General features: G+C 40.2%; 1 protein-coding gene across 2 annotated transcripts; it reads right to left on the minus strand.

Annotated features, from left to right (window-relative positions):
• Positions 1 to 1,713: 1,713 nt before the first annotated feature.
• Positions 1,714 to 12,428, minus strand: LOC135464699 (probable E3 ubiquitin-protein ligase MID2). 2 transcript variants are annotated; one of them, XM_064742202.1, is made up of 6 exons: positions 12,386 to 12,428; positions 8,759 to 9,447; positions 8,281 to 8,376; positions 7,310 to 7,540; positions 4,960 to 5,449; positions 1,714 to 1,832 (listed from the first exon to the last, which is right to left on the minus strand). In XM_064742202.1, the coding sequence occupies exons 2-5, from the start codon at positions 9,425 to 9,427 to the stop codon at positions 5,417 to 5,419; spliced, it is 1,029 nt and encodes a 342-aa protein (XP_064598272.1). In that variant the 5' UTR covers positions 9,428 to 9,447; positions 12,386 to 12,428; the 3' UTR covers positions 1,714 to 1,832; positions 4,960 to 5,416. The 2 variants fall into 2 exon arrangements, with proteins under 2 accessions (XP_064598272.1, XP_064598271.1); XM_064742201.1 differs by having other exon boundaries at positions 4,960 to 7,540.
• Between the last annotated feature and the right edge of the window lie 932 nt (positions 12,429 to 13,360).

A 13,360-nucleotide genomic window follows, 5' to 3' on the forward strand; every position in this document is an offset into this window, starting at 1 on the left:
GGTTATCATAGCTACAGTACTAGTGATGACGCCGCTTTTACAGTAGATTTTTTAAATTCATTTCTAAATCTACAAGTGGGGAAAGGGTTTTAGCATCTAAGAACAAGTGTTGCATTTTAAGGAAATACAGGGTATATGTTCATTTCTGCAGATTTTCTTTTTGACAGAAAGAAATTTAAACCCCGTTCTTCACAAAACATTCTATCCCAGACACTTGCGTGTAGAGTATCAACTCAGGTGGGCTACTATACACAGCCCTGAAATCTGCCTTTTGCTATTAGCCATGTAAAATTTTGGTTTCTGTGCCAAATTTATATAAACATATTACTTTCAAAATCTGTAAAGACTTCGTCCTAATTATAGGTTACACATGCGCAATTCGGGAAATTGGGTCCAAGATTTGCCTCCGAACTGAAGTCGGAGGACTGATTGGATAAAACTGACACGGAGGCATATAAGTTGTACACTATAAATTTCTGCTGTGCTATTTTACATCTAACATGTCTAAATAAAATACATCAGAATTTTATTCGTTCTAGATAGAACTGAAAATCTTTCCCCTAGTGTTATTACTCACCTCTGTAGCGGATACCAAGGTAAGAAAATGTTATGACTTCACCCTCAGCCACTTCAGCTAAAAAAATGGTAGCCGAGAATGTTGTAGACAAAAAGTGCAAGCTGCATGTGGAGGTATGGCAAGGTACCACGCGAAAGTAAGGGTATATATATTTTCCACGTTGAAGATTTACTACATAGTTATTAAGGAAAATCAATGCTCCTGTCTAACCTAAAAGGGTAAGGGATATATCTCTCATTTAGTACTTTTTTAGGAACTAAGGTTACGTAACACAACAAGAATTACTACATGTACTATGTTGGCTATATTATGTATTGTCATGTATAAACTGTGAACTGTTTTGCTCAGTGACACTCCTGATTATGCTGATTTACAAGTCTCCATTACTAAAAATAAAACTACCCAGTCATTATCTACATGTATTTTATCTGGAAGAAAACTGACATTGATGTTCAGGACAAGTCAGACAGACTGTGTATAACCACAGCAAGTTGTAAGCTTGTAACAGATCACTGACCACTTTGCAGAAGAAGCTACACATACTGAATTAGCCACACTGCTGACATTAACTAAAACATCAATACACAAATTTGTCAGTTTGTTTAAAAAAAAACCGCTAATTAAAGTCTATTTCAACAAATTATAATATGATGGAATAGATGTAATGAATAATGACCCCAGGGTCAGGAAGTGTTTATCATATCACAGAGAACTTGAGGCAGAGTTGCAGAGTCCCCCGTTACCAGACGAGCAGACAAAGATCCAGACCCGACACCAAACTCAACCCATGGCACGAGAGGCTCTGTGACGATAACACCACTGACAGTGCACATTACCTGGTTGTTGTCACAGTCCAGGATTGTCATTGTGTGGTCATCACAGTCCAGGTACACACCCAGGTGATGAGGTCGTGTGTAACGTCTGTACTGTAGATAGTCAGGTTTGATCTCACCACCACAGAGACTATCACACCTGACCTCATCACCACAGTACACCATCCCAATGTACCAGGAGTTACGGCCAGGGTCTATCTCCTCACTCACGCCACAGCTCTCCTGTGTCACTCCTACACCACAGTTACAGTCATGTGAACAGGTGATGTGTATCTCCCAGTAGTACCTGCCCGTCTGGTAACACCCATCTGTCACAGCTGTCCCATACCACACCTCGGACAAGTCCTCAGCCTTTACCACAGAGCCGCTCTCAATGATTCGCAGCTCACTGTCATCTGTCTCTGTGAATCTCAGCGTCGGTTCTGCAAAAACATAACAGAAGCAGTATAAACAACAGTAAACCATAAACACACGCTGTAAGACTGAGGTGTAAATACCTGTACACATACCGTGGTTTTATCTTCTCAACACAATCTCTAGGAATAAATGGACATATACTGCTGACACGAATGTAATTTATACACAGGTTTCAGTCAATTTCAGCTGGTTTGAAAAAGAGGTGATCTCCGACATGATCTGGATCTATCACCAAATGACGGGTACGATATTGACTAAGTGCTGGGTTAAAATACAGATTTTTAGCTCTAAATTGTTTGAATATTATCACCTACAACAAGAACAATACCTTCCTCTATCCGGCATTTGGTTTTAGTTGTCAGTTATGGCACATCTGAACACACAATTCACTATGAAGCTGTAGTAGGCCTGTTGCCATTTGTGGAGTAACAAGCTACCGAAGCCGTATGTCTAGTAAGGGAGGTAACTCGCCACACATAACTCACCAAGTGACTTTCTTTGCCGCAGTACTCCAAAGACTACTTAATCCATCAGAATTATTAGTAGTAAAGAACTATTAGATTCAATTTTCTTCAGCAGATTTTTTCAAAAGAGAGTTAAATATTTAAATATTAAAGACAAACTTATATCAAGTGAGGAAATAAATGAAGATCAACGATTATTAATATATAGGCCTGCATACATCGAATCTCTACCTTTAAATAACAATGAAACAAAAACAGATATGAGGGTTTTTTACCCTTTGAAATATGTGTTTGACTACATTTGAATCTAGCAAATCATTGTGAGTTTTTACTTGGCTAACTGTTTCATTAATAATTAAGAGAGTTGACATATATCATGTTATCAGTTATGGGTTAAATATCACAGGTCTAGACGCTGAGAGATAGGCTACAGTGTGTTATCTGTTCTGTCCTAACAGTATACCTGCTGATTTGTACACATGAGGTAAATATCACTCAGACACTCAGGGGTACAATATGTTATCTGTTCTGTCCTAACAGTACACCTACTGATTTTTACACATGGGGTAAACATCACTCAGACACTCAGGGGTACAATATGTTATATGTTCTGTCCTGACAGCACACCTGCAGATTTCTACTCATTAGGTAAATATCACCCAGGGTACACTGCCATCTGTCCTGCTCTGGCAGTAAATTTGTTGATTTCTACCCATGAGGTAAACATCACACAGACATCTAACAGGACTCCTGCTGATTTTTATACATGGTATAAATACCACCCAGACACTAGGCAATACACCTGATGATTTGTACACATAGAATAAACTGAGGGGTACGCTCCCACCTGCCCTGTTCTAACTTAATGTACATCTGCTGATATATAACCCTGCAATGTACTTTCCTTTGTTTTTGGGGAAAAACATACTGTTGTATACACTACATTTTTATTTATTTATTAGCAAACCATGCTGTATATAGCTTACATTGACTTTAAATTTCTTAGGATAGCCTACTGAATTCCTCTTGACTTCTCAGCCCACTGTACACTTTACAATAACCATACACAATTTTATGTCTGATATTAGTTTCTGTCCTGTGTACACACCTTCCTGTACACCTCACCTTAGTTTGTGTCCTCTCTACACACCTTCCTGTATACCTCAAACACCCTACTGTATACGTCACTTTAGTCTGTGTCTTCTGTACACACCCTAATGTACACCTCTCATTAGTTTGTGTCCTCTATACACAACTTACGGTACACCTCACATTAGTTTCTGTCTTTTGTGCGCTCCCTACTGTCTACAGTGTCTTCTGTGCCCACCCTACTGTATACCTCACATTAGATTGTGTCCTCTGTACACACCCTACTGTATACCTCACATTAGTCTGTGTCTTCTGTGCACACCCTACTGTATACCTCACATTAGTCTCTGTCTTCTGTGCACACCCTACTGTATACCTCACATTAAGTTGTGTCTTTTGTGCACACCCTACTGTATACCTCACATTAGTCTGTCTCCTCTGTATACACCTTACCTTACACCTCACATTAGCTTGTGTCCTCTGTACACACCCTACTGTATACCTCACATTAGTTTGTTTCTTTTTGGGCACACTCTACTATATACCTCACATTAGTTCGTGTCCTCTGTACACACACTTCTGTACACCTCACATTAGTTTGTTTCTTCTGTACACACCCTACTGTACACCTCACATTAGTTTGTATATTTTGTGCACAACCTACTGTATACCTCACATCAGTTTCCGTCCTCTGTACACACCCTACTGTATACCTCACATTGGTTTGTGTCCTCTGTACACAACTTACTATATACCTCACATTAGTCTCTGTCTTTCTGTGCACACCCTACTGTACACCTCACATAAGTTTATATCCTATGTGCACACCCTACTGTATACCTAACATTAGTCTGTTTCTTCTGTGCCCAACCTACTGTATACCTCACATTAGTCTGTGTCTTCTGAGCACACCCTACTGTATACCTCACATTAGTCTGCGTCTTCTGTACATACTCTATTGTATAGCACACATTAGTCTGTGTCTTCTGAGCACACCCTACTGTATACTCCACATAAGTCTGTGTCTTCTGAGCACACCCTACTGTATACCTCACATTAGTCTACGTCTTCTGGGCACACCCAAATGCTTGCTTTACATTGTTTTTGTCTTCTGAGCACATCCTAAGGTAATTCCCACATTGTTTTTAGTGCACCTTATATTAGTTTTTCTCTGTTTTGCCAACCCTTTGACATGCCTAACATTAGTTTTTAGCTTTTGTTCACACCCTAATGCATACCTCACATTAGTTTGTATCTGTTGCAGACACTCCACTATACACCTTGCATTACTTTGTGTTTTGCATTACTTTGTGTTTTTTGCATTACTTTGTGTTTTTTGCCCACACTCTACAGTAAACCTGACACCGGTTTGTGTTTTGTTCATGCCCTTGCGAACACCTCATAGTATTTGTGCTTTTTGTAAACTTCTTAACACAGTCTTCTGTGTGTTTTCTACACACAACTGTGTGCCTTCATTTTATGTTTGTGTTTTTGATGCACACACTAGTGTAAACCCCTCAGTCATTTATGCTCTCTGAGCACACCCAAATGTACACCATTTAAACATATAAGAACCTACTTTTAACACGTAGGGGTGACATTTGTTCACCGACTGCTGCTTCTAAGTCCTGACTTTCTTGCACTGTCTCCTTTACAGTCACGTGTCTGGGGACAACGTGGTCCTGTTGTACAGATTCTAGAAGCTTCTGTCTGCTGACTTCATGTTTCTCCAGATCTGCTCTTATCTCATTCAATCGATCATCAATTCTGTGAGAAGGGGAGAGAAAAGAAAGAGACAAAGTCGTGTAATAATCCTATGTACCACGCAGTTATGAGAATGCCATAATATACAGTGTACTATTCCTAGCAGGTTAGATCTGATTTGTCCGAACATACGTATGTTTGAACACTAGATATATTTTATGCTTGAGTCATGTTCTGGAGGACTACAGTGCTTGTACTCAGCGTTACAGAAACACATCTGCTGACTATAGTCACGTGCACATGTGTAACAAACCTTGATAGGTATAACATATTCATACATACGTTTTGGTGAAGTCTGTGGAACCCTGTCAACAAACAGAATTGAAAACCCATATAAAATCAAGTAAAGATGATAACCGAAACTAAGATTCTGTACCTACCCTGTTTCTTCTAAAATTTGGGACACCTGGTCTGCCCATTGTAGCCAATTAACATGTAATTATAGCAGGAATATTGAGTTTCCTTTTTGTCACATGGTTGGACCATCTAATGAACAATCTATTCATATTTTTACTTTCGAAAAGGCTGGTAAAGAAATGTAATATTCTACTTTCAAACACTAGTAATATCTGTCCCAAATTTTAGAAAAATTAGGGTATACATTGTACTTTCACCACAATATGTAACAAGAACACGGTTGTAACTGATATGGCTTACCTCTCCTATAGTACACATGGACCCTTGGCTTTTCCCTCAAAAAATTAGACCACTCCCTAGTCAATCACATAGTCAAAATCAGCTCTAAATTCCGGTGTAATAAATTCTTTGGGGCTTGTTGCTGTGTAATTTTTCCCCGAAGATTTCGAGATCACCCAATCTTAGTTGAAAATGATTTGTTCCACATATTAAAAGTAAAACAGTAACCAATTTAAGGATAGTGGTTGCATAAATCTTAGCATGTGGTAAGGTTTCTGAATCCTACACTACTGTCATCGAAGCAATCTTTAGTCAATGTCACGAGTATTGTGGCAGAAGGTTTCATTATAGTGAAAGGCACTAGAGTTATCTCCCCTTCCCCTAAAAGCTGTGGGAAGAAGGTAAACAATCGTATTAACCGTGGACTATAAATAAGAAGACCAGGGTAGAAATCTTCTAAAGAGAGGGATATAAACCAATGATGTCAGGAAAATGAAGAAATGGCTAAATTCTTGTCTTCCTGTTAGGAGTCCCTTTCTACGGCTGTTATATGGTTATTTTACGGCACGTTTATGAAAATGTTAGGCTAAAGTAGACTACTGGTGCATACAAAAGGACGATGTTTACAATCCGAAACAAACAAATACCACAAACACAGTAAACGCTATCAAATTCTGTGTGTTACAAGCTTGTGAAAGTAGCCATTGTGTTTATCACCTGTGGGCCTGGACTTTCTGTTCCAGGTAAATCAACTTTGGACCGAAAAACCCAAAACAGAAAACAGCCGTTATCATCCAAATGATTGAAAATTGGGACAACATAATGAGCCACAACATGATGGTTTGTTTGGTTGGTGTTTTACGTCGTGCTCAAAAATATTTCTCTTTTTAGACCGTGGTTAGACTTTTGGTTGGAGGAAACCGGCCAGTGCCTGGGGACATCAACAGAGATATAGTTGTCGATATACGGTTTGTACAATGGCTAATTTATTGTTTCAAACACAGATAATGCCTTTATTACTGTTTGTATTCACATGTCGTTTTCGAAAAACATCAAACAATACACTCTTTTTTAACATTACATAGACAAGATCCTGGAGTTGTTTATTGGTCTAATCGCTGAGCGGTTAGGTTTATGGGTAGAAAAACGGAGAGCAACCGGAGAGAACCACTGAACAAAGTAAAGCAGTTAAACTCTGGACCTAAACCTTCAGCAGATCTGGCAGCATGAGATGGATTTGAACACCTGATCACTGTTCATTAGGGTCATTGTATGAGGCCGGTCACAGGTTCAATAATGTGACAATGGTAAATGAGACACCTCTGTGTACTTACACTACATACATATCACATCTGTTTACAAATGAGCGGTCAAAATAAAGATATCTACAGCCCACAGAGGTAAGAAAACTTTGCATGTTCTCTGAAGCTGACAAATTATTGGCAGTTTGTCCTGTGTGGTTACTTGAGGTATTTAACTGGAGTTGAGGCAGCTGAACCAATGTTAGAGATTGTGTACATTTGACTTACCTGTAAAAACTCGACGTCCATTGACGTCAACAAATCTTTGGAAGCCTGTACTATACTCTCCATTTCCTGAGCCTGAATTTGGAAATGTTTGAGTATGGCGCTACACTCCACTCTCCACTGTGAATAGCGCGTTTTCATAGCATCTAACGAGTGCAGCCGCCAGGCTTGTAAAGCTTCCAAGGCTGCGCAATAAGCCTTTTCTACCTCCTGAGTGTGAAGATCCTGGTTTTCCTGCCAAACAGAAAAATCGTTTATTACCTCATCCACAGATTTTGAGTTATGTGTTCAAGATATTACATATGCATTTATAACAGGGTAAAATATACACGCTACACAACTGTATCTACAATGTACCTCCGGGCTGGCGGGGATTCCCCTTTAGTCCAGCGATGTACAAGTATATGTCGACTCAAAACCCACAGGTAGGTGGTTCAACCCCCAAAAGGGTCGTGTCATCACAACTGATTCTCCGAGCAAGGCGAGATGGTGAAGCCTTAGATGCTTCGGATAGCACCTCAGATACCTGAGGCTGGTTCAAACTAAAACACTGTCGCCAAATCAGATCAAATGGTGTGCTTACATGCCTATATACTATAGATATTATTATAACAGCGTATGATCGGTGATGATGTATCAACTGGAGTTGTCTGAGGTGGGCATATTGCGCGTGTGTCACAGAGAAGAAAGTCATATTAATGGTAGGATAGTCTGATTAGATAAACCAGAAATACATGTAGGTAAACAGACATGTTCTTCATGCAAATGAATCGTAACATCAGCCTGTGCATGACACTATTTAAATTCTTTAAAAAAGTCGTATAATATGTGACAGAATAGAGCTTTATTAAAGATGACTGACAGGTGTATGTTACCTGGATTTGTGAATGATAGCGATATTCTACATAGTCAAAATGAGTTACCAGGGTATGCAGTACAACACAGACTGAACAGGTGTCAAGGAAAATACCCACCTGTATCTTCTTGTGCAGCCTCATAACTCCTGACAGTGATTCTTTAGTTTCTTGTAGAACTTTCTCCAGTTCACTAGTCTTGGTTAAAACATCTGGCTGCAATGCATTCAAAAACCAGGCTTTCAAACGACTCACTACGGTACAAGAAAAAATGTCGCCTTTTCCACTATAGATCATAAACGTTGGGTCAATATATAGTTCAAAAACTATTAATTTTAATTAGCGACTTATATACTAGCATGGTATACAATTTAGATACTAATTTAAGTTATTCACCTTGAACATTCCTTGCCTCTTTCCGACATAATTGAAATCTGTTTACTACTTCGCATTATTCCAAAGTAATTATGTACTTATACAGTTTCTTATTTTTTTTGTGGTTCGTGTTAATCGTTGTTTACGGAATTGGTCTTGCTATTATTGACTCAGAACATCCATTTTGGTTGATGACTGATATACGAATTTCTTTTCGCCTTACCTTGTCATTCTCAGCTGCAGATTTTATATCTTGCACAGCGTGTTTCGGATGGTCAACCACACACCCCAGACAGATCACCATCCGGCACGTTACACAGTACAAGCAGAATGGCTGACCATGTCTAGAACATGTGGCTTGTTGAGTCGATTGGTGGTGTCTGCTGACTTGACCCTGTGAGGTGTCCTGGGAGAGGTACTCCATGGAGGAAATCAGTCGGTGACGTTTCAGAGGCCCCCGCATTGGATGGTAATTTGCAAGACATTCCTGACAGTAAAACACACCACAGTTGGTACAAAACTTGACAGCTTTAGCGTGATTTTCCACCTCACACATAGAACAATATGGGGTGTCATCCTCAACCTCTACAACAGACGAGAACCTCTCCACAATTTCTGCCAGATGAAAGTTGGGTGGCAGACCAGCCACACCTTCTCTCCCTAGACTGGTCGGTGCCCGACACACAGGGCATGAGATCAGCTGATGAACGTCCTCATTCCCTGTGATGCCAGAGGTCTCATCTGCCCGTACAGGTTTAGACTTGTCAGCATATAAACCAATGCATTCCCTACAAAAACTGTGCTGACAGGGTAGCATTACTGGTTTCCGGAACGTTTCCATACATATAGAGCATGTGAAAACATCATCACGATTCTGCTTGCTTTCGGCCATTATTCTCTTGTCTTTTTCTCCTGAAATGAAAATGGCAAATCGCTCACACCGGCACCTGTGAGTGTGTTCCTATACAAAAATATTAAGGTGTTCCAACATCATGTTGGGTACAGTACTTTTTCTCGCAATTCTCCAATTCTCATTTAAGAAGCATTAGAGTACCTATACATGTACGAGGAGAGGATGCGCACCTCGTTTCCTGAGAATGAATCCATTTCGCTCAGTTAGAAATATAGCGATTCTTCCTTTTATTGCGCACGAGAGATTTTTTGGCAAAGGTCTGGTCAAGCCAATTTGGGCAGACGTGTTTGATAGTGATGTTCAATATACAGCTCCCATCCATAATCAGCAGATTTGTTTGTAAAAGAGATTGTCGCGATTTAAAAGTAGATTTATATACAGCCAGTACGAAAACACCTTCAGCAGCAGTGTCGGGACTTGACTCAGTATGGTCATTTGGCCAAGATTGTGGATGCAGTGGTTATGAAGGTAACTTAAGCCTGTGTACTGTGTATGTAACTGGGCCAAACCTCTGGATTATCTCTATCTGCTGAATTTTAGACATATAATAAATACCACGTTACTTAGTGACGAGTAACAGTGTTTTATCATGTTATTGTCAGGAACCACAGAAGTACAGACTACAACAGAGCTGCCATACCCTACGATCAATACTGATCAAATAAAATGTTTAAACCCTTAATATTGACTTAAATCTGAGCTAGATTTTAATGCTTCCACAGTGGAAAGTTAATAATACATGCAGCCTGTCATGTAAGGCTGAAAATCCTGTGTGCAATTCAGTACATTATTTTAAGATTCATTATTTTAAGAAGTCAGGCGACCTGATATCAAACCCGAGTCGGGTCATACAAAAAACTGTACATGCCGTACATGCCGGTTGTTCTGGCTATTTACAGGTATGCGGGCTCAACCCTAGACAACACGTCACCGGCAACAAACGACCTTCAGCAAAACCCTACATAATGCCTTCCAAGGTCAAAGCTTTAGAAAAATACATTAATGACGTACTATTGCCCTGCCTATTCGATGACAAGATCGACATGATTAAACAGTATGGACCTAAACCCAAATCAATCCTTTTTTTCTTCAGAAGAAATTATTCTGACTATGTATTGACAGTATCAGAGTCCGTATAGTACCACCCCAAATCCTACGTCTACTTTATGTCCATTTAAGGGCGACTAGACCAACTAAATACTGTCTGAGAGTCGGTAACACGATCAAGTAAAGACAACTCCCTCATCTGATGGAAACATCAGGACATAAAAATAGACGTAATCCGTCTTACAGCACTTACCTGTCGACACAATTCCCACAATTCCCACAAATTCACAAATTGATAAAACTGCACAGATTGAAACAGGAAATACTTGGCTGTTAGAAACACACGTCATTTGAGCACATGAGGTAAACCCCTCAATATGCTTTTACACACCTATATTCCATGACATCCCAACGATGGTTATCACGTACAGTTCCCTTTCAACTTTATATGGGAATGCCATATATTAATAAACATACCAGTTTCCCTAAAATTACTTCAGCACTGGGTTCAAATCTTTTATATTTGTAAGTACATTTCGTAACATTGTACAATAGACAGCCTTACGAAGACATCATTTACATACATTATAGTAAGACTGAAGATAATGTGTGCAAATCAATACATAATTTCAAGATTCTATTTACTTTTAGCACCATTTGCGTATGTACACATTCCTTAGCTTTTACGTTATGAGCAATAGATTTTCTTTTATTTATTCGATTGGTGTTTTACGCCAAACTCAAGAATGTGTGCATAACTTTAAAAATGTTGGCTTTAGCAATGGCCGTTATTTACAGTGAGTGGTTTGAGCTGCATCTGATCGGATGGCTCACAGATCATCGGTCATCACAATTTACCTGTAGTAACAATTATTTATTTATTTATTTGATGGGTGTATTACGGCTTAGTCAAGATTGTTTCACTTATCCGAATTAGCCCGAATTATGGTGGGAATTCAGTCAGCCCACGTATGGCCAGAGAGGAAGCAAGCAAGCATGAGCTGGACTTGAACTCACAGCGGCCGCGTTGGCGGGAAGCTTCTTGGTCACCGTGCTGGTCCACTAATACCCTCGGCCAGTGTGGTCCTTATGAGCCGATGATATAGGCTATAGGATATTCGCACTTCGCACTTAGGTGACACGTCACCGCCAGTAACCGGCCAAAATAGCACAGTTGGTAGAGCGTCCGCTTTGGGAGCGGTGGATCCAGGATCAATCGTCAGTCGGGTTACACCTAAGACTTAGGAAGGCTTGGCGTTCAGCATGAAGGGGATAATGCAACGACTGGTTGACCCGTATCACTGTAATGGCTCGGGCGGGGCAGCTTACTTGCTTTCTTGCGGGGCGGTAAGTCGTCTCAGTGAAACAGCACTAGATAAAAGAGCAGTGGAAATCCGTCCTGCGACAAGGAGGGACATTACATACACCCTGAGGATTCCTTCGTCGTCATATGACTGAAAAATTGTTGAGAACGACGTTAAACCCCAAGCACTCACTCACCGCCAGTAATCGACCTTCCCCAAAACTACATAATGCCTTTCAATGTTAAAGCTTCAGAACCTCACATTATTAAGGCCTCATTACTCTGTACATATCGTGACAAGATCGACACAGGTAAACAATATGAACCTGAATCCAGTCGTTTTTCGCCACAAGGAAATATTCTGACTGTGTATCGGCAATGTTAGACGTTCACACACAGGCTGAGGTTAGAGTACAAAGACACGCCTCCCGCCCCCCAGTGGTATGTGTCTCTTGTGTCGATATGAGGACAACCAAATCAACTAGGCAGTGTCTGACAGTCGGTAACACGACCAAGTAAAGATAACTCCGTAAACGGACAGAAACATTTCCACCCAAAATACAAGTACCCCTTCTTACAGAACTTACCTGTCGACACAAAGACCGCCGTTCTTCACCATGTAATAAAACTGTGCAGCGTTCTGAGAGATACACCAGATCTGTGCAGGGGAGGTAAATCTCTCAGTATGTTTGTACACATTTATACTCTGTGACATCTCAACAATGGTTTCCACAGCTCGACCTTTTACTTAGCAAATGAGTTTATTTCGTTTATATTTTTTATTACGTCTAGTTCCAAGCAGAACACTTGGAAAATCTAGTTGAGAAATGTCGGATGGATTTTCTGAAAACAGTATAATGAGATTACGCTATTGCTACAACACTTTGACATCGAATTCAAACGGCATTATCCCCGTGGGGTCTCCTGGGCGAAAAGAATAAAAGCTCGGGCTTCTAGGCAACCTTGTCGTTATAGGTGACTAACCTAGAGCTCTCCCATGTGGCCCCGATAAATATTATAGACCCAGATCTCCTCGGTTTGTGTGAGGGGCTCGAGAGGAGTGCCTGTTTGCCCTGAGTTGTGACCCTTAATCGAAGATACCGGGATTCCGGTGACTGAGGGCAGGTTGGTGTTGCGGGATTCGCAATCCCAACACCCCACTTCGGCTCTTACTTAAGTTAGAGTTCGGGCAATGGGCTGGAGATATGCTCCAAACTAAAATCACAATTGGTCAAGCGATTCACAACACAAAAGTGACAGTAATATCAAACTGAATGCGTACTTATATCGACATTTAATGACCCTTCTGCTCCTCATTCGATCTCAGTTTTCCCGCACATTGCCCAAGTAAGCCTGTACATACCTAATCCGACTAGGTGGTTTACATGACAAAACTTTGGGTATGGCAATGACCGATGTACAAAAAAAAAACTGGTTTACTTCCGATTTGCAGGAGAAGGCCATGAGGGTTTGAGTGTTCAAAAACAATAAAATGTTTAAATTACGACAAAACCCATATGGCATCTTCTAGGGACTGTTCTTTTTTATAAAACATTATCTTA

Source organism: Liolophura sinensis, chromosome 4 (genome assembly GCF_032854445.1).
Source record: "Liolophura sinensis isolate JHLJ2023 chromosome 4, CUHK_Ljap_v2, whole genome shotgun sequence".
In the NCBI taxonomy this organism is placed as follows: Eukaryota; Metazoa; Mollusca; class Polyplacophora; order Chitonida; family Chitonidae; genus Liolophura; species Liolophura sinensis.